This window comes from Miniopterus natalensis, chromosome 16 (genome assembly GCF_054644295.1).
Source record: "Miniopterus natalensis isolate mMinNat1 chromosome 16, mMinNat1.hap1, whole genome shotgun sequence".
NCBI lineage: Eukaryota > Metazoa > Chordata > Mammalia > Chiroptera > Miniopteridae > Miniopterus > Miniopterus natalensis.
The window spans coordinates 1,170,308-1,193,774 of NC_142096.1; the positions used below are offsets into that span (position 1 = coordinate 1,170,308).

Genomic DNA, 23,467 nt, shown 5'->3' on the forward strand with positions numbered 1-23,467 from the left:
TTGGCTAGCAATACATTTCCTGTCTTTATTTTGAAGGGTAGTTTTGCTGGATGTAGCATTCTTGACTGACAGTTCCTTGTCTTCCCATTCTTCAAATAAGTCCTTCATTGACTTCTGACCTCCACTGTTTCTGATGAGAAGTCAACTGTTAATTGTATTGCTCCGCTATGTGAGATAAACCGTATTTTCCTGTTTTCAAGATTTTCCCAACAGTTTCACTATAGTGTCTAGGTGTGGTTCTCTTCGTGTTTATCCTGGGTTTTATGGAAATTGTTGGGTTTGTAGGTTGACCTTTATCATCAAACTCAGGAAGTTTCCGCTATTATCCTCCCAAATATTTCTGTGCCCCGCTCCCTGACTCCCATTACCTCTTGGTGTGCTCAATGCCAGCCCACAGGGGTCAGTGTGAAGCTTGCCCATAATGAAACATGGCCCTCTCTTTTAGGAGCATTTACATTTTTTTCTGATTCCACTTAATTTTGAAAACTTAGTTCACTGGCTATTACTTAAAAACATGGTATTTATTATATTCTCTCAAAAACAGGGAGAATAATATTTAGGTTTTTGTTTTGCATATATAGGAACTTAAGAGATGACAAAAGTGAAGCTGTAATAAAAGACTGGATGAAATGGGAGAAAACAGTTTCCAGGTGCAAAGTAAGAATTCTCTTCATATAAATAGTGATTAAAAGGAAAAATGAGAAGAGGAGGGTGGGACAGTAGTGTTCCTCTGGACCAGACAAAGTTTATAAAACCTGAAGTGTAACCTTCAATGACAGTCATCCACATTATAAAAAAGGGGTCATTATGAGTGATGTGGAAATGGCAACATATGCTTTTACGAGTGCCACATCTCTGACCATACAAATTTCAGATACTTTTTGGCTCTACATATGAGCGTTTTGAAAGAATGGAGCTACATCAACTAAATGACAACCAATAAATATAATTAGTTCTTCATCAACACAATAAGGCAACAAAAACCATTAAAATACTTTTCCTAATATAGTCAAAGGCTAATCTTAATTTTCACTTACATATTTATAGGCAAATGTGTCATTACCAAAGAATGCATAGCACAACAAAAAAGTGTCTTAAGTCTAGTGATTTTGATCAGTTTTTCTAATACACATAATTATCAAAAATTTATTATAAAAATCTACATATACAATTAAGTACTTTTTCAAAAGTCTTAAAATATAATCAGAATGAAATGTGTAGAAAGAGACATTTCAAAGTCATAGCAGTTACTACTGTTACAATATTTAATCATTTTTACAATAGGTGTGCTGGTCCGTTTCAATTGAATTCGTTCTCAGAAACATCACAAGTCTTGCTGGATTTCGTTTAGAGCAAAAGCAAGTTGCTTAATTTTGGCTTCCATTGCTCTTTTGTTCTTGCAGTTTTCTTGCAGAAGTCCGCGCATTTCTTCTTCAACTTGGTGAACCTAAATCAAATACAAATTTTGCTTTTAAATTTCTTAGATTTAAAAAATGCATTCTGGAAAAAAAAAAAGTAAATATATTCTTGTCCATTTTGTGACATTTATTTAAAGCAAAGAGGTTATTTGTTCAAATACTAATTGTGAAACAATGTTTATGCTGTAGACAAAGTACTGTACAGTATCTATTTCTCATAGGTTCTGGCGATGGACACATAGTGATTTATTTAGACTCTATTTTGAGCTTAGACCATTTGTTGAAAGACATGCAGCTTCTCAGTAGCGCATCTGGGCAGAAACAGTCTCTGGCTTCATCTCTGCACCACCCCCTGCGCTGCCATGACTGCAGTCACGCCATCCTCTGGCTTCATCTCGGCCCTCATGGACTTTCAAACCCAACATAACCTCCCTCCCCAAAGATACTCTACTGCAGTCCCGAGCGCATTTCTACAGTTGCTGTTGGTTATAAACTGCCATCTTTTAAAGAGGTCATTTTATCATTAGAGTTCTCTGTCGTCAATACTGTTAATTTCTGCTTGAAACTCTCCCTGGTGGCACAGCTCTCCTGACAGGGCTTCACTACGTCCATCCCTCCTCCTGTCTCTAATATAGATTTCCTACGCCGCCTCCCTCAGGAAGCTAATATTTCTCCTAATTTAAATCACCATCTTTATGTGGTGCCTCACTTTTTGTCGTCACATGGACACTCTGGTACCGCTTCTCTAACTCCGACAGATCCATCCCTTTAATATCACATCATATTGGCAGGAGGCCAACTGAATTCGGCACTTTCAGCTAAGTAAGGGCAGAACCTGATACTTAGCACCTGACGTACCCTTGCCAAACACTGGGCAGGCCTAGAATAAAACAGCTGAAACATCTGTTGACTTGACATGGAGAAAGAACTAAATTTTGAGCAAGTCATACTTCTGAACTCATTCACTGCGATTATTTCCAAAGCCCTCCTCTCTCTTCAGACTCCTGAGGGCGACGCCCATTAACCACAGGACCTTCACTGTAACGACACGGAGTCTTCCTGTCCCTTGCTACTGGGCTCTTCCAGCTGCTGACGTCTGAGTCTCTGGTTTTACAGGAGACAGTCATCCCCCACCCAGGGGGAAATGTTCCAAACCCCCCGTGGCTTCCTGAAACCACGGATAGTGCCAAACCCCTTTACACTACGTTTTTTCCTACACTCACATACCTATGATAAAGCTTAATTTACAAAACAGGCATAGCAAGAGATTACAATAAAACAGAAAAACTAGAGCAAGAGACTAATGAAAGGCACATGACGTGGTCTCAGAACATCCTGCTCTGCTGTATGCACTGTGCTCACCCTTATTTCCGAGATGACATGAACTGATAAATGCCACACCCATCCCTGAATCCGTGACCACCCTCACCTGCAGTGAATGGCCTGGCGTCGTTCGTTTCAGGGGTCCCTGCTGAAGTCCTCACACAGGCTCAGTGCTTTCTGAGCAACACGCTGCCATCAATCGGTACATGTTTTCTGTCCATGTTCTCCACCCAGAAACTTAAAGTCTTTTCTATCTTATAGAAGCACTTACCATGCTCTGAGGCTGTAACTTTTGCAATTTGAAGTACAACAGCAAAACTAGCATGAATTTCTCTTTCTTCACAATTTCACGATAGAAGATTCGTTCTTACTGTAGATTTTAGCAACCTCAGCATACGAGTTTTTCTTTCCTTATTAAGTCCAGAATGTTCACCTTTCCACTTAAAGGAAGCTCTTTACAGCTTCTCTTTGGCATGTCCGAGTTGCCAGCATCACTACTCTTGTGCTTTGGGGCCGTTATTAAGTAAAATAAATGTTACTTGAACACAAGCACTGCAAAACCATGACAGTTGATCTAATCACAAAGGTGGCCACTGAGTGGCTAATGGGCAGGAAGCACGTACAGCATGGAGACGCTGGACAAAGGGATGATTCACGTCCAGGGTGGGGCAGGTTGGGATGGATTTCATCACACTTTTCAAAATGGTGTGCAATTTAAAAAACTTATTATTTCTAGAACTTTCCATTTGCTATTTTGGACCACAATTGAATGCGGGTAACCAAAACTTCAGAAAGCAAAATGGCAGATTGGGGGGGTGGGGGACTATTGTATCTGTTTCTATTACCACTTCATCAGGGAAAAATGGAATTTCACAGCTGTCCCCTCAGCTAGCAGATCTCAACAGAAGGTTCCATCAGAATCACACGTTGAGTTTGAAAAACACCTGGGTCTGACCCCAGACAGTGAACAGAAATTTCAGGGGCAGCCCATGAGTGTGTATGATTAAAGCTCCTCTGTCAATGATCGTAATATGACAAACCTGATAGTCCTGAGCCCTAATTATTGATAAAATACCACTGCTTCAGAACTTTTCCATATTGAATACACTCAGTCCCCACCCACCTGTGTGCAGGTGAAGGGGCTTCCCTCTGAGACTCTTGGGGAGGTGGCAGTTCTCACCCTGAGCACAGAGCAGGTGCACAGCTGGTTTCATCACTAGCATATTCTATAGCCAGCCTACACATCACCTATGCTTTGGCCTGGCTTCACGATGGTTCTGGCAACATTCTTCATATCTGTTTGGTCATTAAATCATACTGGCTTTTCTCTGTATAAATCTGTTTATTTAGCTGCACAACTCAATACTGGTAATCAAGTTCAGTTTACATACAGTACCTTTATATTTGCAGAATCAATACATTTCTGCTTTTCATTTTCCAGCTGTACTATTTCAGCGTGATGAGCTTCTACAATCGCCTCCACTTGTTTTTTAAAGGCATCATCCATACAAGAGAGCTTTTCCATAGCATCCCTGGGACAGAAAACAAGACTCATGTCTCTGTGTGTATAAAAGTTAGGGTGTTTTTCTTGAGACGGCAGCTCTTACACTCATCTTTCAATGCATGCATGACTCCTCTAAATAGCAGAGGGCTCTGGATCTTGGGTAACGATACGCCTCCCACCAAGCAGAATCGGTTAGCAGCAGACCAGAGCAGGGGAACCTCGTGCACTGCACGTGTGTCAGTCTCCCCGTCTGGAGCCCATATGCTCTGGCTCTCCTATCCTCTGAGTCTAGGGCGTGGTTGATAAGCACCTTCATAGGTGACTACCACCAGTCTTTCCCCCTCCATGCACTTGTGGTGTGATAATTATTTGAGAAGTGTATACTATAGGCAGGTTTACATTTATAAACAAGTATGTCTGACTTACCTGCACTAATGCTTGACAGATAAAACCCTAGGTTAATAAACACATTAAACAGTATTCACATTTTAGTGCTAAAAGTTTCTTAGAGGCAAAACACCAATTCCTTTACATTAAATATAAGTGAAGGTTTCATTTAAAAAGTCAGTCCATAATGAACACACTTTCTGGCGTTGGCGTCACCCACAGACAGTGGACTGAATGTCAGGACCACAGGTCAGAGCCTTTCTTTTATTCCCAGTTGCAACACAGTAACCACATGACTGAGAACAAGTGAAACCCACACAGGTTTTTCAATATAAAATAGAATCATCCTGCCTGTTCTGCCAACTTCACAGTTACTGCTGGGTTCAAAATAGAATATAAGAAAAGCCTGGCTGGTGTGGCTAAGTGGTTGAGTATCGACCTATGAACCAGGTCACAGTTTGATACCCAGTCAGGGCACAAGCCCAGTTTGTGGGCTTGATCCCCAGTAGGGGGTGTGCAGGAGGATTGATGTTTCTCTCTCATCTATGTTTCTCTCTTTAAAATAAATAGAAACAGATTAAAATGTAAGAAAAAGATCAACTTATACATTAAGAAACTATACACATAAAATCTTTTTTATTAACAATAATTTGCTTATTAAGATTCCACTGAACTAAAAATCACGTATACCAACCTTAGACATAAGGCATGAACACAGAAAATCAGGTCTACTGTTTGCCATTAATGATACATTTAACAATAAAATATGAGATTCTAAAACTTGTTGGGCTTTGTGATTTTTATCAAGTTCAGGAAGTGCTATTTATAGGCAATGATTCTGTCTTCTAGGACCCAAAGGACTGCCAATCGCAAAGCCGTGATGGGCAGGAGAGAAGGTGGAGCAGGTTCCGAGCCCAGGACTCTGGTCAGCTGGTTGAGAGCACAGCACAAGAGGGAGGGTAGAGGACAGAGTGACTGCTGGCAGTCAAACCTCTCCAGAGGGGAGAGAACAGCACCTCCGATCTCAGGGAGTGAGAACACAAGGAATCCGATTCTCGGTCCCATGAGACCTGCTGGAGTGGAGCCACTGCCATGGGCGTCCATGTGCCACACTGTCTACTCCACTCTATTTCGACACGAGACTGATCACGACACTGTGCTGCCTATTTTGAAGGCAGCTAACTTTGTAAATTATTTTAACAAGTCTAGTTATAGAGTTTACAAGATAAAACCTGCATTTCCTCTAGAGCATTTACAAAGCCCACAGGTGCGGGCACCCAGGAACACACGCCTTCTTCCCCTGCTTTGAAATGAGCTCTCCCTTCCCTAGTGCAGTGCCCTGGAGGTCAGGAGACCTACTCTTTTGACAGCCACACACAACAGCCAAACACCACTCGCCACTTTCAAACAGCGTGGAAACAATAAGCCCAGTATGGAAAACAAACGTTCATACAGTAATTACTACATGTCGGCACTGTACTCCTACAAACACTCAGACACAGAACTTAGGGCTCACTCACATCAACAGGAAGGGGAGCTAGTGCCTCCCTTTAGGATGGAAGGATGGAGTGGAGATCAAGTACCTGGCAAAAAGCTGCTTCCAGCTTCCCCTGCCTTTCCTCCCACCTCACCCCTCCCGTGTTCTGTTCTGGGGCTTCATACTTACTTTTGAAGTTCAATACTTTTGTCTCTTTCCGCTTTCAGTTTCCTTTCCTTGTTCTCAAACTTCTCCTTAGCTTCTTTCACTTGTGTTTCGAGGTTAGAGAGGAGCTCCCCTTTATCGTGCCATTTCTGGTTAAGGGTGCTGACGGGAGAGGGGACAATGTTAGAGATAAAATCGGCTACACAAAGTGATTAAGCCACGGTTTACGTCTCAATGGGAAATACTGGAGCACACCTGTAAGCTTTCCTAATATCCTCAAGTTCTAATTCCTTTGCTTGCAGCTGCTGCTTTAGTTTTGCTTTTCTTTCATTGTGTCTTTCTAGCTTCTCGATTATGTCATCCAGTTGCGAGGACTTTTCCTCGAGTTGTTCCTGGGTGCACTTCTGTATTTCAGAGACATTCTCTTGTAGTATTTTGATGTGTTCCTCTTTTTCCTGTAAACACTTTAAGAAAATAATAAGTATTAATCCTAGATGCTGCATTTCCTAATTATGGCTTAAAATTATTTTAAAAACTACAAATTAAAAATAAATCGAATGTTCAATGAGTGTTTTAGAGAAGATTTACAGAACAGTAAGTGCTACTAAGAGCGAGTTTGTCTAGCCCTGCTCTTTATTTCAGGAAGTTAGTAATTACTAGTCACAGAGTGGAAGGGAAGGAGGAAGCAGCACAAAGAAAACCAATTAACACAGTTCTGCATTTGAAAGAATGTTTTCAGGACAGAAAGAGAGAAACTCTAGGTGGCTGATAGCTGTAGGGGATGGAAAGGCACAGGTTAGACTCTCTCTGCTGTGCAGATGTGTAGAACGATGTGTGTGACTTCAGGACCCAGGGCTGGCGCAGACGGGCCTTCCCTGTGCCTTCTGTGGGGATGGAGCCGCCTGGGGCACGGGCACTGTCTGCAGGCTCCAGGCCTCAGGCGTCCCAGGGAACTCGCTGCAGGTGCGCAGACAGAAGCTGGTCCTCTCTCTGCCCTGGTTCTCCTACCCCACTGCCTTCTGTTCCCTTGGGAAAAAGGAGGCACACGAATGCGGACAAGTCTGACTTAAGGACGGATTCTCCGTCTCGGAGTGTGCCTCAGTTCCCCAGGGTGTCAGAGCTCAACACTCTAAGCAGAGGTAGCCGGGGGATCTCAGCCAACATTCGCATGAGCCATGAACTGCTCATTTTCTCCCACGACTCCCTGAGGAGTGGGCAGTCCCCACACAGGTCATTAGGAAACCACACAAGCCATGGAAGACTATGAAACAACCTCTTATTAATCAGAATAACACTGCAGCACCCGAGTCTCCTGATCCATATATACTGAAAATACCAAAATAATACACGGGGAGGAAGCAGAATCTCAAAAATTTCTGTGTCTGACTTCCACAGCCCAAAGCCAATTACTGAATCTACTCAGCTGAAAACGTCGAGCTCCCACTTTTGCAATTAGGCCACTGCCCTTTTGAGTTACGAGCTGTGCCCAGCTACCTCTGCATGTTCTCAGACCCAGGAGGCACCAGGCCTATTGTGCGGTTAGGCCAAACGCAAGGCATTGTACCAAATAGTGTCTGCTTTGCCTTGTGAAATTTAAATACAAACCACTAGTCTTTCTGTTTCATATTTACCTTGATTCAAAAGAAAATAAGCTTGGCTAGATTTTTAAAACAAGAAAAAGGGCTTATTGCTAAAAAATCTCAGGAACTGTCAGTAATCTTAGTAAATTGCACATGGGATAGGTATGTCTAAAATACTGGATACACTGAGACCAAAGCTTCAGCTGAGTGAACACCAATCACTGTTCAGGGGAACACAGGCCAGGCAGTCACGCCTCCATCTAGGTGCCCAGAAAGCAACATGGGGTAAACAGGAGGTTTATTTTCTGTACTTGATGAAATTAAGTTCTCAAGGATTTTCCTAAAAATGACTAAGAAAAAAAATAAAATCTTAGGTACTTAATCCGTCTAAAGAATGAACCCCTAATTTTAGGGTGATAGCCCCATTCAGAAATTTCTTTAAAGCCTCCCTTTTCAGTTATTTTTATACTTTAAGAGATAACTTCTAGAAGAAAAGTTGGGGATTCAAGTTTGATTTAGCGCTCAAGATAATTTCCAGAAAATTTCTCTGGAGAGTTTCCAAGTAAGATGCTTTGAAACAAGCCATCTGTCAGCATCCTCTAGGACAGGCCCCGCTGAGGGAAGGGCGGGGTGCATGGAGTCCTTGGGACAGGCGTGGATCTTGCAGTCAATTCTTATATCTTTCCATAGTATAGGAGAGTAGGCTTGTCATAACGTTGAGAAGTGAGTTAGCAATAGTGAGAGGTACTAAACCATGCTCTAAAGGGGTATTTTAAACATATAAAAGGTTTAATTTCTTGTGGTTCCTAACCATTCAGCGACACTATTTCCAGTTATTTCAAAAGGTAATAGAAACATTCTCCATAAAACACTGAAGTAAAAGTAATTTCAAGTTAGTAAGTGAACGCCACATACCACTTTTAAAAAGCAAAGGAAACTGATAATCTGTCCTAACTTCCACAGCAGCTGGATTCACAGGGACAAACGTTTAGTGGATACTCTACTCTGACCCTGATCCTCAAACCTGCCATATGCTGTCTTCCCAAAGTAAAGCTCCCACTTACAACTTTCAGCTTCCCGATGGTCTCAGTTTGGTCCTCTATGACCTTGCACTTAATCCGCAGTGCGTCACTGTCCTGCTCACGTGCTTCCCGGAGAGACTCGTTTTCTCGGCATAAGCTTTCCACCTGCGCCTCCAGCTTCCCGCGGTCCTGGGCCAGGCAGGATCCTGGGAAAGACACCAGCAGTAAGCTTTGGAGACGAGAGGGTCTGCCTTTTACGAACATCTAATTTAATAATGTGCTAATACAGTAAGTAAAAAGGGAATCTGGTTAGAGAAACAAGACACACAACAGCACAGGATGAAGGGGACAGGGCCAGAGAACAAAAAGGCAGCTACACACCTAAAACCCCACACCAAGAACAAGTGACTTACACAGGCCCTGACTGTCAGGATATGACATACACACAACCAGGCCACACGCCACACTCCCATGTGGACTGATAGGTGAGCCAACATCCGTAAGGCATCCTGAGTGCCCCGCATGGGCCACCTCTTGCTGTCCAGTGACTAGAAGGGAATGGACTGACCAGGTTACCTAAGCGGACAGTGGTTTCCATCCACACACCACTTCCCATTTCTCCACGTGTAACAAGATACTTGTTAGCAACATTTTTAGAAGAGAACAGAACGCTGCACCTGTACAAGTAACGTAAAATCACTGTAGGAGAAAGAAGTGCTTTCAACAACTCATTCAGCTGTAGCACAGCAAAGGTAGACCTTTTCAGAAAAGTAGCCCGATCACACTGGGAGGAAGAGCGGCCAAGGTCTCAGGGTGCACTCCCAGTTGGTATAATAAACCACTTCCTGTTTCCAGGAGGCGATGAGAGCAGCCATGGCTCCAGGCTGCGGGACAGGGAAGCCCTTCATGTCCTCTCCAATATACAGGTTTGCTCCTTCAGAAAAATGGGTAGTTTCCCTTGACAATCTGAGAATTTTACCCTGTTGTGCCAGCTCATGTCCCCACATTCTTCTCTCTGTCCTCAGCCCGTAAATCAGCGACTCCTTGGCTGCAAGCTCAGAAATCAGCTGGACCTTTTCATGCTTGAGCAGCTCGATCTGGATGCTCTTCTGCTTGTCGTCTTCGATCAAGAGCTCCAGGGTGCTGATCTGATTCTGTATACTCCCCAACATGGAAGACACAAAGCAGCTGTTATACTTAAATGTTTCTCTATTTCCCACTTCTTATATTTTATAGTAAGAAAAAAATGTTATTTAAGCCAATACCAGGTAAATGTTCCTCAATTTTACATCAGAAAAAGTTTTATTCACTAAAGATAAATGTAGGTCAGGAAATAAATCAAATTATAAGAAGCCACTCCTTCAAACTCTCTGAATTTTACTCTAACACCCTAAGAGCACCACACTTACAATACTCCAATTTCTCAGCATTTACATCAGTGGCCTAGGGGTCATTTGCAGGAAGGAAGTTCTCTTGGCAAAATGTCCCTAATATTTAAAATGGTGACAACAGAAGTTAACTTAGGATTATTATAGTAGGTATATCTAAAAAAGCACCACCATACAAAAGTAATGCCAGTGACCCACATGCTATTTCCCAAAGCTCAACAATCTGGGCATCGCAATTTTTGCTCTCACTTCAACTGGTTCCTGGTTACCCAGTATGTTTTAAAAAAGTAATTCACTTATTTCATTTAAATACTATTTCAGTGTAAGCAGCACACTCTGAGAAATCAGGGTTCACCTCCTAGTTTACTTGTCTCGCACATGTCAGATGCTTGGTATTATTTAGAACCTCAGCACTGTACCTCTCTCAACACTGCGGGCACCAGGAAAAACACCTAACAAACTGAACAGAAAGACAGGACATCTCACCTGCAGGTTCGTCGCTGTTTCGTGTTTCAGTTTGGAGACTTCCGCCAGCTTTGCCTTTTGCTCCTTCACCATGGAGGTCAGATCTTTAATTAAAGAGGAAGACTCGTTTTCTTTCCGTTGAGCCCAAACAAGAGCATGCTTGCTCTTTGCTAACTCAGTTGCAACACTTTCAAAACCATCTTTAACCTATATTTTAAAATTGCATTATAAATAGCAGTTCTCACATATTTAGAACATACTTGTTTCTGGAAACAGCTTACTTCTCTCATGTTTAGAACCACAGATGTTTAGCACAAGGATAAAATTCATAGATAACTTGCTTTGAGGGCAGGTCATGTGGTCTGCTGTGTGCGACACAGAGCGTGGCTATCCGTGTTCTAACAACACGTGACAGATGCCCGGCCAGATTGGTCTGCACTCCCTGCCCCACAGCCACAGGAATCTAGGCCTCCCAGCTCTCTGTGCATCTGACCATTCACAAGCTCCCTGGGCTTTGGCAACAGCAAGAAGAGTGCCATCATCTCCATGAAGACACCAGCGCTCTAAGAATGTAAGGGATCTGCTTAAGGTCATAGAGCCAGCGTGTCCACAGAACTACAACTCTAACATGGGGGTCCCTCATCACACGTGGCTGGTTCTGTTTTCACTGAAAAGCTAAATGCCAGTTCTTACATCTTTAAATCTCCTGGCTTCGAGAGTTAAAGCAATTCGAAACTCGTTTTCCAAGTCCAGGTACTGCTGGTTCAAGGCATCGATTTTTCCCTGGTATGCTTTGATCTCCTGCTCGTGCTTTGCCTCCTCCTTAGCCACCTCCTTGGCTACGGCTTCCTGGAACTCAGCATCACTGAAAAATTCCCTTGTTTCAAGTTCTTTCCTGGAATGAAAAACAAGCAACAATCACAAGATGCTGTTGCCCTGAAAAGAAAAACTTTAAAGGTCTGTAGTCACTAAATATTCTCTATCCCTAACCGTCACTCAAGGTAAGCTCCTGACCTTCAAACACAGAAACTGGGAAGGACAGAGAAGGAACGTGAATTTTACTTGATTGCTTGGTAGGGACAGGGTCAGAGGAGGGTTCCCGTCTAAGTTCCCGAGACAGTCAGGGCCGTCCCAGGGTTCTTAGTGGCCCTGCAGGAGCTCTGCCTCCTGCCCCTTCCGCTACAGCCAGGTCTGACATACACCACATGCAGCCTCACTGGGACCAGTGGCTGGGTAAGGGAAAAATCAGTTTAACTGAAATTACCCACCAATCTTCTGATATAACGTCCATTTTTTCTTTAAATGTGAGCTCACTGCTTAGAGCTCGCCACTATTTTTCTTGACTAAATCAAGTCTATAATACAAAATACATTACTTCCAGGCTGGGTTTCTTTAAGACGTTAAAAAAGATCTGTAAAGGAAACTAAGTACAAGCTTTTAGAGTTTTTGATGATTTCCCTTCCATCTTTCATAGTGTCCTGCCCACACAGGATGTCGATTTCCCCCAGAGCACCAACATTTCGTGTCTACAGGACATCAGGGAATTAGCCAGGGGCAGCTGCAGGCAAGCAGCTGAAAGTGTTTCCATTGCTGAGGACTCAGGGCAGGCTGGCGAGTGTAACCCAGGGACCCTCAGCCTGCCGCCTTTTCCTGGAAACAGACTTTTCCTGGGACAGTCAGGTGTGGCCTGTGAAGCCGGGAATCCTTTCTACCTGGCCCTTCACAGAAGTGTTAGCAGCTGCTCCACAGGAGTAGAGAATGTGACTGACTGAACATGTGTTGCTTGCAGGGCAATGGACTGTTCTCCATATATGACGACACCTTTAGGTTGGGTTTGAAGAAATGCTGCACCATTTTGGGTCTCAGCCGCACCTCAGTACATCCTGTCTGTAGCTGCCACTGAACTAGGAGGCAACTCTGCCGCACACACAGGCTGTCCGTGTCCGTGGGCTCTGCCAACCTCAGCTGCGCAGCCCCCGCTGGTTTTGGGGAGGGGGGGAGGGGAGTGGGAGGAACCAAGCAGATGCCTTCCTGTGCTCGCCTATAACACTCTCAGGAGTTCTCATTCACCTGTGCTCTTGCTCCTTCAGCGTGAGGAGGTCATGAAGCTGCTGCACCTGCTCCTTCTCTTGGAGCAGGGAGGTGCGCAGGAGAGTTATTTCCTGGTCGGCAGCGGCTGCTTTGAGCTCCACCTCTTCAATAAGCCGCATCTGGGGACACACACAGCCCAGTACTTAGATGATAAACCCCCACCTCCATTTCTGTAGCAGCTCCTGAGAAAAGTGCCTTCTAACAACAGGACGTGGTGCCTCAGTGCCTACGCCAACTTTCAACAGGTCCCAGGTGACTATATTGTGGCCACACCAGGTCCAGACCCAGACACATGCGACACACTGGCACTGTCTACTGCTCACCTCACCCAGACCAGTGTGTGTGACAGTGAAATCCCTTCAGAACACAGAAATGGACACAGACACAGAGAACAGACCGACTGTTCAGAGAGGAAGGCGTGCGGGCCTGGGTGAACAGATGAAGGGATTAAGAAAAAAGTATACAGCTGGTGTGTTACAGAATTGTACACCTGAAACCTATAAAATTTTATTAACAACGTTGCCCCAATAAATTCAATTAAAAAAAACAACCAAACCTTCAGGCACCCCAAAGAGCCTTTACATCCTGGTTCTGGGAACACAACCCCAGCAACCTGCAACATGTCCACCAGGTCTGATGGCCCTGTGAGCGCAGGAGACTTAATTCAAAAACAACTCCATGGGCTAACTGGCCACTGCACTAACCTCTGTACACTAACCTCTCAGCCCGCCGGGTAGCCAGAACTGTTTCTGACCAGAGCCAGGCCAGTCATTCACTCGGGGCCAACGGATGAACCAAGACACACCTGTGCCGCCTGCTGCTGCCCTTTCTGCTGCTCCATTTTCTCTAACGCTCTCTCCAGGGATCTCAGGTGTCGGATGTGATCTTCTTGCTGATCTCTTGCTTTAATTAACTCAATAGTTAGTTTTTTAATTTCATTTTGAAGCCTGTGTACCATAATTTCAAGTTGGACTTTGGAATTTCTCTCTTTAAAAATAATTTCCTTTAACCTAAAGCAGAAACCAGATGTATATGTTACTCATTAAAACAACAGGAACTGTATCAACATCAAAGGTCACAGTGGAGAAGATCTGAAGCATGTTTCAAACTCTCATTAGGTTAAAAAAGAAAAGGCTGAGAAATGGCACCACGCCTCCCTCCCGTCCCTGAAATAACACTGCACCCAGAAGACAACGCTCTTCCTGAATTAACGAAACTTCATCTCATGTGAACTTCGTCCACAGCAAACCTAACTGGACAACGCTTGTCAGGCTGTGCCCGGCATGGGCCTAACGGCCAGCAGGACAGATGGGACAGCTTGTGCCTTCTGGGAGCTCTTGCTGGGCCTCACTCAGAAGACCCATCAAGCTGATGCCTCCGGCTGAGCCCAATAAACAGGGCCTGCGTCCGTCCTTTGTTCTGAACCAACCACTGAAGCGCTAAATTCACCTACGACACTGTTCTGATCTCCAAGTTCACATTCCCCGTGCTGAGCCAGCTGCAGGCTTGGACGTGCCGTTACCTGTCCGTGGTGAGCAGGGCCAGGCTGTGGATGTCTTTTTTCTCCTTTGCGTGTTTATGCAGCTCACTGATATAATCCACGAGCTTCTTTTCAGCTTGCTCAGCTTTCCACCTTTTCTCCCTCTCCTGGTCGAGCTGTGTGACAAGTCTCTGAAAGAAAATACTAGTGTCACGTGAAGTGGGAAGTTACCTAACCTCTTGTCGCCTCACTGTTCTAATCCACAGCATGGGAATAGCAGCATTTCATTCAAGGGCTGTTTGAATTAACATAAGTGAAGCGCACAGATCAGGCCCGGCAGGCAATGGCCACTCAGGCTGTCAGCTGCCGTTCCAGCCATAGTGATGGTACTATTACTTTTCCCAATATCAAAGCCTCTGTAGGTGAGAATAAGAGGGGAAATGACAGCAGGAAAGGTGGGAGACTGTTTAAAAAGCAGTTATACTACTGGAAGAATAGTGCACATCACAATCAGAACCAAAGCTTCTCAAGCAAAACAAAATTATAAGCAAATCAGTCCACTAAAAACATGGGAATGATTCAAGCAAATATTGAAGGCTTTTAAAATTCTTCAATGCCCCTTCATCTGGAGTCCGTGGGTCCACAACTGGGTTCCAGGAGTCCCTGAAAATCCTGAGCTGTCTGTCACACATCTGGACGTGTGCACAAAGGCAGACACTGAGAGGACCCACAGATTTCCTGAGACATTTAAGTGTCTGGGAGTCAAAAGTTGGGAACCACTGCTCAAGGAATACAAATGTGAGAGTATAGACTAGTTTCCTCCTCCCCAAGACTCAACACAGGACCTCACTGAAACCTGATCCTAAGTAAGCGTGTAATTCCCGTTCCTTTAGAAATTACAAAAATAACATCACAGGAAACCTGGAATCCAGGAAGGGAAAATGAACTAATTTCCATCACACCAATAAAAATGCACACGACGCTTTGCTCATAAGAACATGCACTATTTTTCTGGAACTAGCTGTAACTGAAACCAAGATCACTGACATTCATTTTTCTGACTCTCTCAGCCCTACCCGGTAGGTGTTGTCTTCTAAGCAACTGCTGCCCACTTGAATCAGCTCAGTCTTCGGCTCCTCAGTCTCCTCCAGTTGGTTACAGCTCACGAGAGATGATCTCATATACAAGCCTTTAAAGAAAGGCTGTTTCACTTTATAATTATAACTGCAAAGAAGAAAACAGAAAATAACCTACAGAATGTGCTATGTTTCCATTTTCCATACCTGGAGAAGGGACAGTCTGTCCCAGACAAAGGGAACCTCTGTCTACATTTACACAGATGCACCAACCAAGTCTGAGTGGCAGGGCTGAGAAGTTGCATCACAGACGTTAGAAAAGTAAAAGGTATCCCATGAGACAGCTTTGAGGAGGAAGCCGAAGAATTAACTGTGTGTCTTATCTGAATTTTACAATGGAAACAAGTACCTTGTGAAAGGGTTGTTGTTTTTGTTGTGGTGCCTAATAGCCTGGATTGTTTTGGAGTAATATGGGATTTTTGATCTTCGAGGAATTTTTCTATTACATCCTTTTCTGTTTCCATAGTCACTCTCAGAAGTCACATCTGTGTCTCTCTTCGGTCTCACGTCTTTCTCGGGAACATTATCTATTAAAGAACTAGAAGTCTAGAATAAAAAACCAACAAACTTTGTTAAAAGTTCCATCGGTATAAAAGACTAAACTTTGAAATCTCCTGAAACATGCTGGCCTTTTACAAGATGAAGGGTTTATAAAGCAAGCTTGAAAGTAAACAAAGGCGACAGCTTCTGCTGTGGACAAACAAGCTCTTACCAGGCGACTCTCTCAAGGTAAGTTATAAACTCTGGGAAAATACAAGCAAAACAACAAACGAAAATGACTTGCAGGCCCTGAGAAGTGAGCACACATAGGCTTGTTCTAGAGGAGTTGACATGTGGGAAAATATGTCCCTGTGGTGTTAGCCTGAGAACATGTCACACTGTGCCGGAGTCTTCAACTCAGGTAGAAAAGCCAGGCTCTGGGGCTGAACCATCAACAGGACAGCGCAGAGACAGCAAGAAGCCCAGGAAAGGACAAGAGCAAACCGCCGAGGGTCAAAGTGACAGTTCAAGTCAAAGCAAGTCAATCACCTGCCACAACAAAAATATCCACACCCTTTGGAGACTCCTAACAGCAACATGGTGACATCACAAGATCCAGAATGAACCCAACAGCCCTGCCACAGGAGGAGTGGCCCTGGCTGACCTGCTCCCGGGAGAGGGGGTTCAGCAAAGACCTTATATGGAAACATGCAAAACCCATGGACACAGACAATAATGCAGTGAAGGCCTGGGGAGGGGGCAGGAGCACAGTAGAGGGGAAAATAAGGGGACATCTGTAATGCTTTCAGCAATAAAAATAAATTAAAAATAATAATAGTAAAATAAAAATAAATAAATCTTTGAGAAAAAAATTGACTCCCAATCCCCCATGTTCACAGACACGAGTCCAAAGAGTTGTTTCCTTCTTTTTGAAATAACAGGTGAGTTGGTGGAAATAAGGTGAAGCTCAACAGAAATTACACAGGGGATAAAGCACAATGAGGGAAGCGAGGGGAAGCACGCCGCCCCTCTCATCAAGAGCTCTGCAACAACCCGCTCCCGAAAAGACGAGGGTAGGCAGGCAGACACACACATGGATGAAGTACAGTGTTTCCGATTGGTCTGCTTGTACCAGTTTTTACCTTCTTTTCTGAACTACTATTTCAACAAACACAACTTAGAAAAACAGGAAAAACAGTTACTTCGTTGAGAAGCTGTAAAAACTGATCATCTAATTTCTGAAGCTTCATCTCATTCTGAAAATCGCCGTCATGATTAGCCTTCTCTGGCTCAGGAGACGGGCACATGGACATGAAGGCAGGCAGCCCAGTGTCGGTTGGTGTGCTTGAGAACTGGTCCAGGGGGGCCACGTTGTCACCCATGTCACCCATGGGGGCTGTCACCATCGGCATGCCGTCAATGATCTAGGACAGACACAGCCTAGACCTTAGTGTTACGCTGGTTAATTACAAGCGGAAGGCTCTTTACATCAGGGTAAACCCAATACTATACCTCATCTTCACTTATAGTTAGGGGACAATCAGACGAGACTAAATTATCCAAAAGGCCTTCGAAGCACTGCACACTTGAGGAATTCATCTGAGACAGATCGACTGGCTCACCAAATATGTTCTTGCCGTCCAAGACTCGGAGCTGGGGCAGGGTCTGCAACATCACAGCCTGGTACCCTGGAAAGACATTCAAAGTGAAAACTCAGGTGTCAAAGAGGCTAATCACTTCTAGAATCAACTGAATTCATCAGCTACCAAATGTATCTCCTACGGCTGCCGAGAGCACTCGCTGCTCAAACAGGAGACTCTCTAAACAGAATAACTAACCTGTTCACCGTGTTCTTCTTTTAACAGCAACTTAGTTTGTCTAAATAACTTATTTGCAAACACATAAGAAGAGCTGCAAGGCTTCAGACAAACGCAAGCAGGCTCCCAGAGCAGCTGCCCGCACTGCGGCCCACCTGGCATGCGGCACACAGGGTTGTCCTCGCCGTCCTTCTCCAGGGCCAGGTGGGTCAGGAAGTGCAGGCCCACCACGCACTGCAGTAAGTGGTGGATGCTGTCTATGCAGTTGCTGTGCAGGTCGACGTACCGGAGCTTATGTTTGATTCCATGAAGGGCCATCAGACCTGCAAGACGAGGAAACCCTGCTGATGCCCCAGAGCTCACTGAACATTCCGACGTGGGGTCTGTTTCGAGGCGAAGGTGCAGCACGAGCGAGGCCTCAGGGTGAACCCTGCACTTCGGGAGACGGTCAGCCAAGTCAACTGGTTTTTTTAGAACAGAGGCTCCCGGTGTGAGTTCTCCTCTTCAAACACAACACTCGGCCTCCTGGGCCCTGCAGGTGCTTCCAGAGCAGCGTAAACAAGGGCCCCAGCCTCCTTTCTGATGAGCAGACACTGAGTCCACTTCCACTGTAGGTTTGAGCATAAAATACAGTCCCCGGTACTACCAGTAGCCCCAGCTTACCTAAGGTGTGGTAAGCTAGGAACTATCTTATCCAAGATTTCCATTGCTCAGGTCAGGAAATTGCACCCAGAAAGTAACAGGCTCTGCTCACGGCACACACCAGTGACAGACCCACAGCCCATACTCATCCTCCTACTTCACATCTTTGGGGAAAAAGTAAAGAAAAATTAAAATACTGCTGCTACTTCAGCTGAAGGGCGGGGACCAGATCACTTCCTCTTTCCATGTGCTAACACCTGGCATCGAGGAGCGTTTCTCTGGCAGGGAGAAAGCAAGTGAGAGGACAAGGCCGCTTCAAACGTCGACGAGGCCCACAGAGGCCACTGGGACTGCTGCTCTACCCTTATCTGAGGAATGACCACGAAACTGTATCACCGCAGTCAGTTAAAAAGTAGGCAACAATTTTTAACCTTCTTAGTTGAAAAGAAAAAAATACTTATTTCGTCCTCAATTTGCCTGGCCTTTGGGATGTTATACACACATACTCTCTGATCTGGTGGGACAAACCTCAGGTGGCTTTGCAATTTAAATTACAATTTTATTCAAAGTAAATGACAAACTCAGTTTCAAGTGTTCAGAGGCCACATCTGGCTATTGGGTGCCATCCCAGACAGCACACATGGATAGTACTTTCATCCCTGTAAAAAGTTCTGCTGGAATTCTTCCTCTCTCTAGAACGGGATACTCATTAATCATCTAAGATTAAAATATCATTTGCCCCAAAGGAGGGCCTTTCGATCCAAGTTTCTTTCTGTTACGGATCACATTAGTTTTCATTCCAACTTTTCATTTAGCTGTAGCTTTGACATCAACACATTCCCTAGATGAGAGTTTTGGACAAAAATTGGGTTATTCAGTTTTCAATATGCTGAGCTCAGTTCAACGCACCACACATGGCAAATATTTGGCGTTAAAGGGAAATTAGGCATGTCTACTTACCACTGAGATCGTTTATGTGGTTATACGATAAATTCAGTCTAGTCAGATTAATCAGTGCCTCAAGTCCTGAAATAAAATGAAATAAAATAAAGCTTTTATGGGATGCAAATAATCAATGAATTAGAGCTATACAGGGTGACAATACTATTTCAGACTGTTTTGAAACAAATAACAGTGAAATCAATTTCGCTGGTATTTTACAAAACACTTTAAAAATATTGTTAACTTTTCTAGAAGAAACACATTTTTATATAATAAATTTAAGGTCAGTTTTCAAAAGTTTACTATTTATCTCATTATTTCAGGAAGGGTAAAAATGGACTTAAGTCATCTTTCTTATTCACAGTTTTACAAGAAAATCACTTACAAACCTTCTATTCTTGTGATCAGGTTGCAAGACAAATTTAAAGTGCGCAGCTTGGTCAGTGTGCTCAGCCCTTCGATTTGACTTATTTGATTCGATGACAGATCTAAATGCTGTAGATTCCAAACATGATCAATGGCTTCGATCTTGGAGATGTTGTTGCAGTGCAGATTGATGGCATGGAGGGTTGAATCTAGGGATAACTCCGATATGCTATAAAAGAAAATATGTACTGTTGAAAACAGGTAAAAAATGGATTTTGAAATTGTGACCAAATAACGAAAATTAACCCAAAAGCATGTAGATTAGCGTGAGCTCTACTGGTTCTATAATGAAATCCTAGTTGCAGTAGCCTTGAAATGTCTCAGAAGGTACAGCGATTCTTATCACAAACCAGCATTTTTGAGCATTTATATAAACAAGAAACCCACTCAAGAGAGGCAGGTGACCCTGGGCATGTCTAGCTTCTCCATGCAAAGTGATCAGCACACAGCGGAGGCCCTGGGATCCCTACACCCCAGCTCAAATCTGTGTTCTACCACTTTATTTACTGTTACATGAATAAACGAGTTAACCTCTAAGCCTGTTTCCTCATCTCATTCAACTCTCACAATTCTAAACAGTATGTATCATAAGGAAACTGAAGTTTTCAGAAATCAAACAACTTACCCATGCTCTTGTAGTTACAACCTAATGGAGCCGGTATGAATCCAGATCTGGCTCTGCAGTTTATCATCTCACTTTCTTCACTGTCTGCAATGGCTGCGTAACCCAGGATGTGGCTGATTTCACCGGGCATTGCTGTTTCTAGGGAACAAGTCCCTGCCCTCCCTCACTGAGGACTGGAATGCACGTCCCCTGAATGGGACCATCTCTTCAACTTCTCAATTACTGCCCCATAAACCAGAACCTTTCTGAAGACAGCTCATCGAGGAATACAAACTAGTGTCCGCAGTTCAGAGGAGCTGATGGAGGCACGGTCAGCACTGGGACATGCAACGTCATGGCATTGGCTCCATGTCCTGTGCCCCATGGCAGAGAAAGATGCAGCATTTCTAAATGTCCAACTAGCAGCCTCTACAGCAAGGTTGGGAACCTTTTTTCTGCCAAGGGCCATCAGGATATTTATAACATCTTTCTCGGGCCACATAAAATTACCAACTTAAAAATCAGCCTGCCTTATTTGGTCAAACATTTAATTAACTCACCCCCAACGTGATGGCTGGTACTGATGCTCTTTGGCCAGGCCTTGGCAGGGCCAGACGTTCCCCACCCCTGCTCTACAGGTACGACTGTTGAACTATTTCCCAATTATCCAGCTTCTGTCATCTACCGAGCTATTCCTTAGTCCAGACCTTACGTTACTAACACGTGCTCTTAATGACAGCCGCCTATTTCCTGAAACATCTCTGCGTCTGGAAATTAACATTGTGCAGATCATGCAGCACCGCAGAAGAAGCACAGAGTGAAAATAGACGGAAGTGGGTTTAATTCTAACCTAACCACTCACCAGCTGCACGAGGCTGGGAAAGTTACTTACATCGTCTGAGTCTCAGACTTACACATGAGAAACTACCACCTTGCAGAGCCTCCTGCGGGAGGGTGGGCGGGCGAGGGTACAGGCAACACGCAGGCCAGGCGGCCAGCCAGCGACATCTACTACCTACAGACACTCCTCTGAAAAACACCCTCCGGCCGACTTCAGACCAGGGTCCAGAACAAGGCGCTTTCATTAGGAGCCGCCAGGCTGGCAGCGAGGGGGGAACAGCACATGCAAAGGTTCAGAAGGGCCACGGCCCAGCCCGCTGTTGCTCAGCCCGGGGGGATCCGTGCAGGTGGGGAGATGGTAGGAGGTAAGAGGTAAGGCTGAGAGGTGAGGGGTCGGGGTGAGAGGTGAGGGGTCGGGCTGAGAGGTGAGGGGTCGGGGTGAGGGGTCGGGCTGAGAGGTGAGGGGTCGGGGTGAGAGGTGAGGGGTCGGGGTGAGAGGTGAGGGGTCGGGGTGAGGGGTCGGGCTGAGAGGTGAGGGGTCGGGGTGAGAGGTGAGGGGTCGGGGTGAGAGGTCGGGCTGAGGGCTGAGGGGTTGGGGTGAGAGGTCGGGCTGAGAGGTGAGGGGTCAGGCTGAGAGGTGAGAGGTCGCGCTGAGAGGTGGCCGGGGCCGGTCAGTAACCCAGGACAAGGGCCGGGCGCTCCGTGCACAAGTCCGCGCTGCACGACAGGGAGACTCGGGGCCTCAACAGGGTCAACTTTAGAGCTCGCGAGGGGTTCGAGGGCAGGAGCCGGGCTCTGCAGGGGCGGCTGGAAAGGGGAGAGGCCGGGGCCCAGGCCGGCCGGAGTCTAACGGGGCCCCCGGGAGGGAGGCAGCGCGGGCTCCGGCGCCCCGCCCCCCACCGGCCCGGGCAGCCCGCCGCCGGCGCCCTCACCTCCGCAGGCCCTTGTCCATGCAGCACAGGTCCCCGCAGCTGCTGTCGCCGTCCCCGTTCTCCACCGCGGCCTCCACCGGCGCCTCCATGGGCGCGGAGCGGGTCTCAACCGGCGCCGGGGCTGGGTCCGCCCGCCCGGAACACGCCTCCCGGAAGCGCGGCCCGCGGGGCGGGGCCAGCGCTCCTCCAACCGACGGCCGCGCTGTCCCGCCCGCCGGCGCCGCAAAGCGGGGAGTTCGCGCCCCCGCGCCGAGGGCTGCCCTTCCTTTTACGACACCCAGGGCGCTCGCCGGGCTCTTGCCGTAAAGCGAGCAGCTTCCGGCGCGAGCGGCTGGAGGCGCGCGTCCTGCCGGCGGCTCCTCGGCGTCGTTCGTATTCGCTAATGAGCGCGGGGCCGGAAGTGTTACCGCGCCCCGCCCCCGCCGCCCCGCCCCCGCCGCCCGCGTCCGGCTGTGCCCACGCCGCCTTCGCTCGTGTGCACGGCGGGCGGGCTTCACCCCAGGGTGCCCACCTGCCTGGCCGTGGGCGCTGGGTGCCTTCCCGCGCCCGGCCTGCCCTGGGGAGCCCGCCGCGCGCCGGAGTTGTCGCAGCTCGGGGCGCCCGCCGCGGGGCGCTCAGGGCGCGCGGGGCTCCGGGCTCCGCCGTCACGCGGCGCCTCCCTCCCTCCCTCCCGCAGGCCCCGCCGCCCGTGAACGCCCCGCCCGCCCGCGGGGAAGGACGTTGGGCAGCCGCCGCCTTTCCTAACCGCGTCCTGCACGGTGGTGGTTTTTCCATTTAAGTGGCACCGCGGACGTGCGCGCCGGCAGCGGGGCCCCGCGCTGGGAAACGCCTTGTCGCCGCGCCAGGGCCACCTGCAGCCCGAGACCGCGGGACGACTGGCCTCACCCCCCAGCCCCCCGACCCCCTGTACGATTCACCCCAAGCCCCCCCGCCCGACCCCAGGGCCCCTGTATGATCCATCCCCCAGCCCCCCTCCCCGACCCCAAGGCCCCTATGGGATCCATCCTCAAGCCCCCTTCCCCCCACCCCAAGGCTCCTATAGGATCCATCCTCAAGCCCCCTCCCCCCACCCCAAGGCTCTTATAGGATCCATCCCCCAGCCCCCTCCCCGACCCCAAGGCCCCTATATGACCCCAAGATACATAGTACCATAAACCTGGAGACATCTTGCAGGCTTCCGCTTGCTCCCTTGGGAGACTCCCAGCCGATTTTCAGCCTCACTTCACAGCTGGAGCCTGAGACCTCCCTTGCTGACCGGTCCTGTTGCCTTGTGCCCTTGTGGATCCTGTGCCCTGGGTACCATGTTTTCACCTTCATCTGGGGTTATACTCTGCCGGGGCACATACCC

General features: G+C 46.7%; 1 protein-coding gene across 1 annotated transcript; it reads right to left on the reverse strand.

Moving 5' to 3' along the window:
- Positions 1-506: 506 nt before the first annotated feature.
- LRRCC1 (leucine rich repeat and coiled-coil centrosomal protein 1) lies at positions 507-22,234 on the reverse strand. The gene is made up of 19 exons (XM_087825253.1): positions 22,120-22,234; positions 19,707-19,912; positions 19,336-19,401; positions 17,889-18,056; positions 17,429-17,604; positions 17,119-17,340; positions 15,786-15,982; positions 15,377-15,524; positions 14,343-14,491; positions 13,626-13,830; positions 12,800-12,939; positions 11,423-11,624; positions 10,751-10,936; positions 9,856-10,030; positions 8,919-9,082; positions 6,530-6,738; positions 6,299-6,436; positions 4,138-4,273; positions 507-1,447 (listed from the first exon to the last, which is right to left on the reverse strand). Exons 1-19 carry the CDS (start codon positions 22,206-22,208, stop codon positions 1,325-1,327), a joined length of 3,099 nt encoding a protein of 1,032 aa, XP_087681379.1. The 5' UTR covers positions 22,209-22,234; the 3' UTR covers positions 507-1,324.
- Between the last annotated feature and the right edge of the window lie 1,233 nt (positions 22,235-23,467).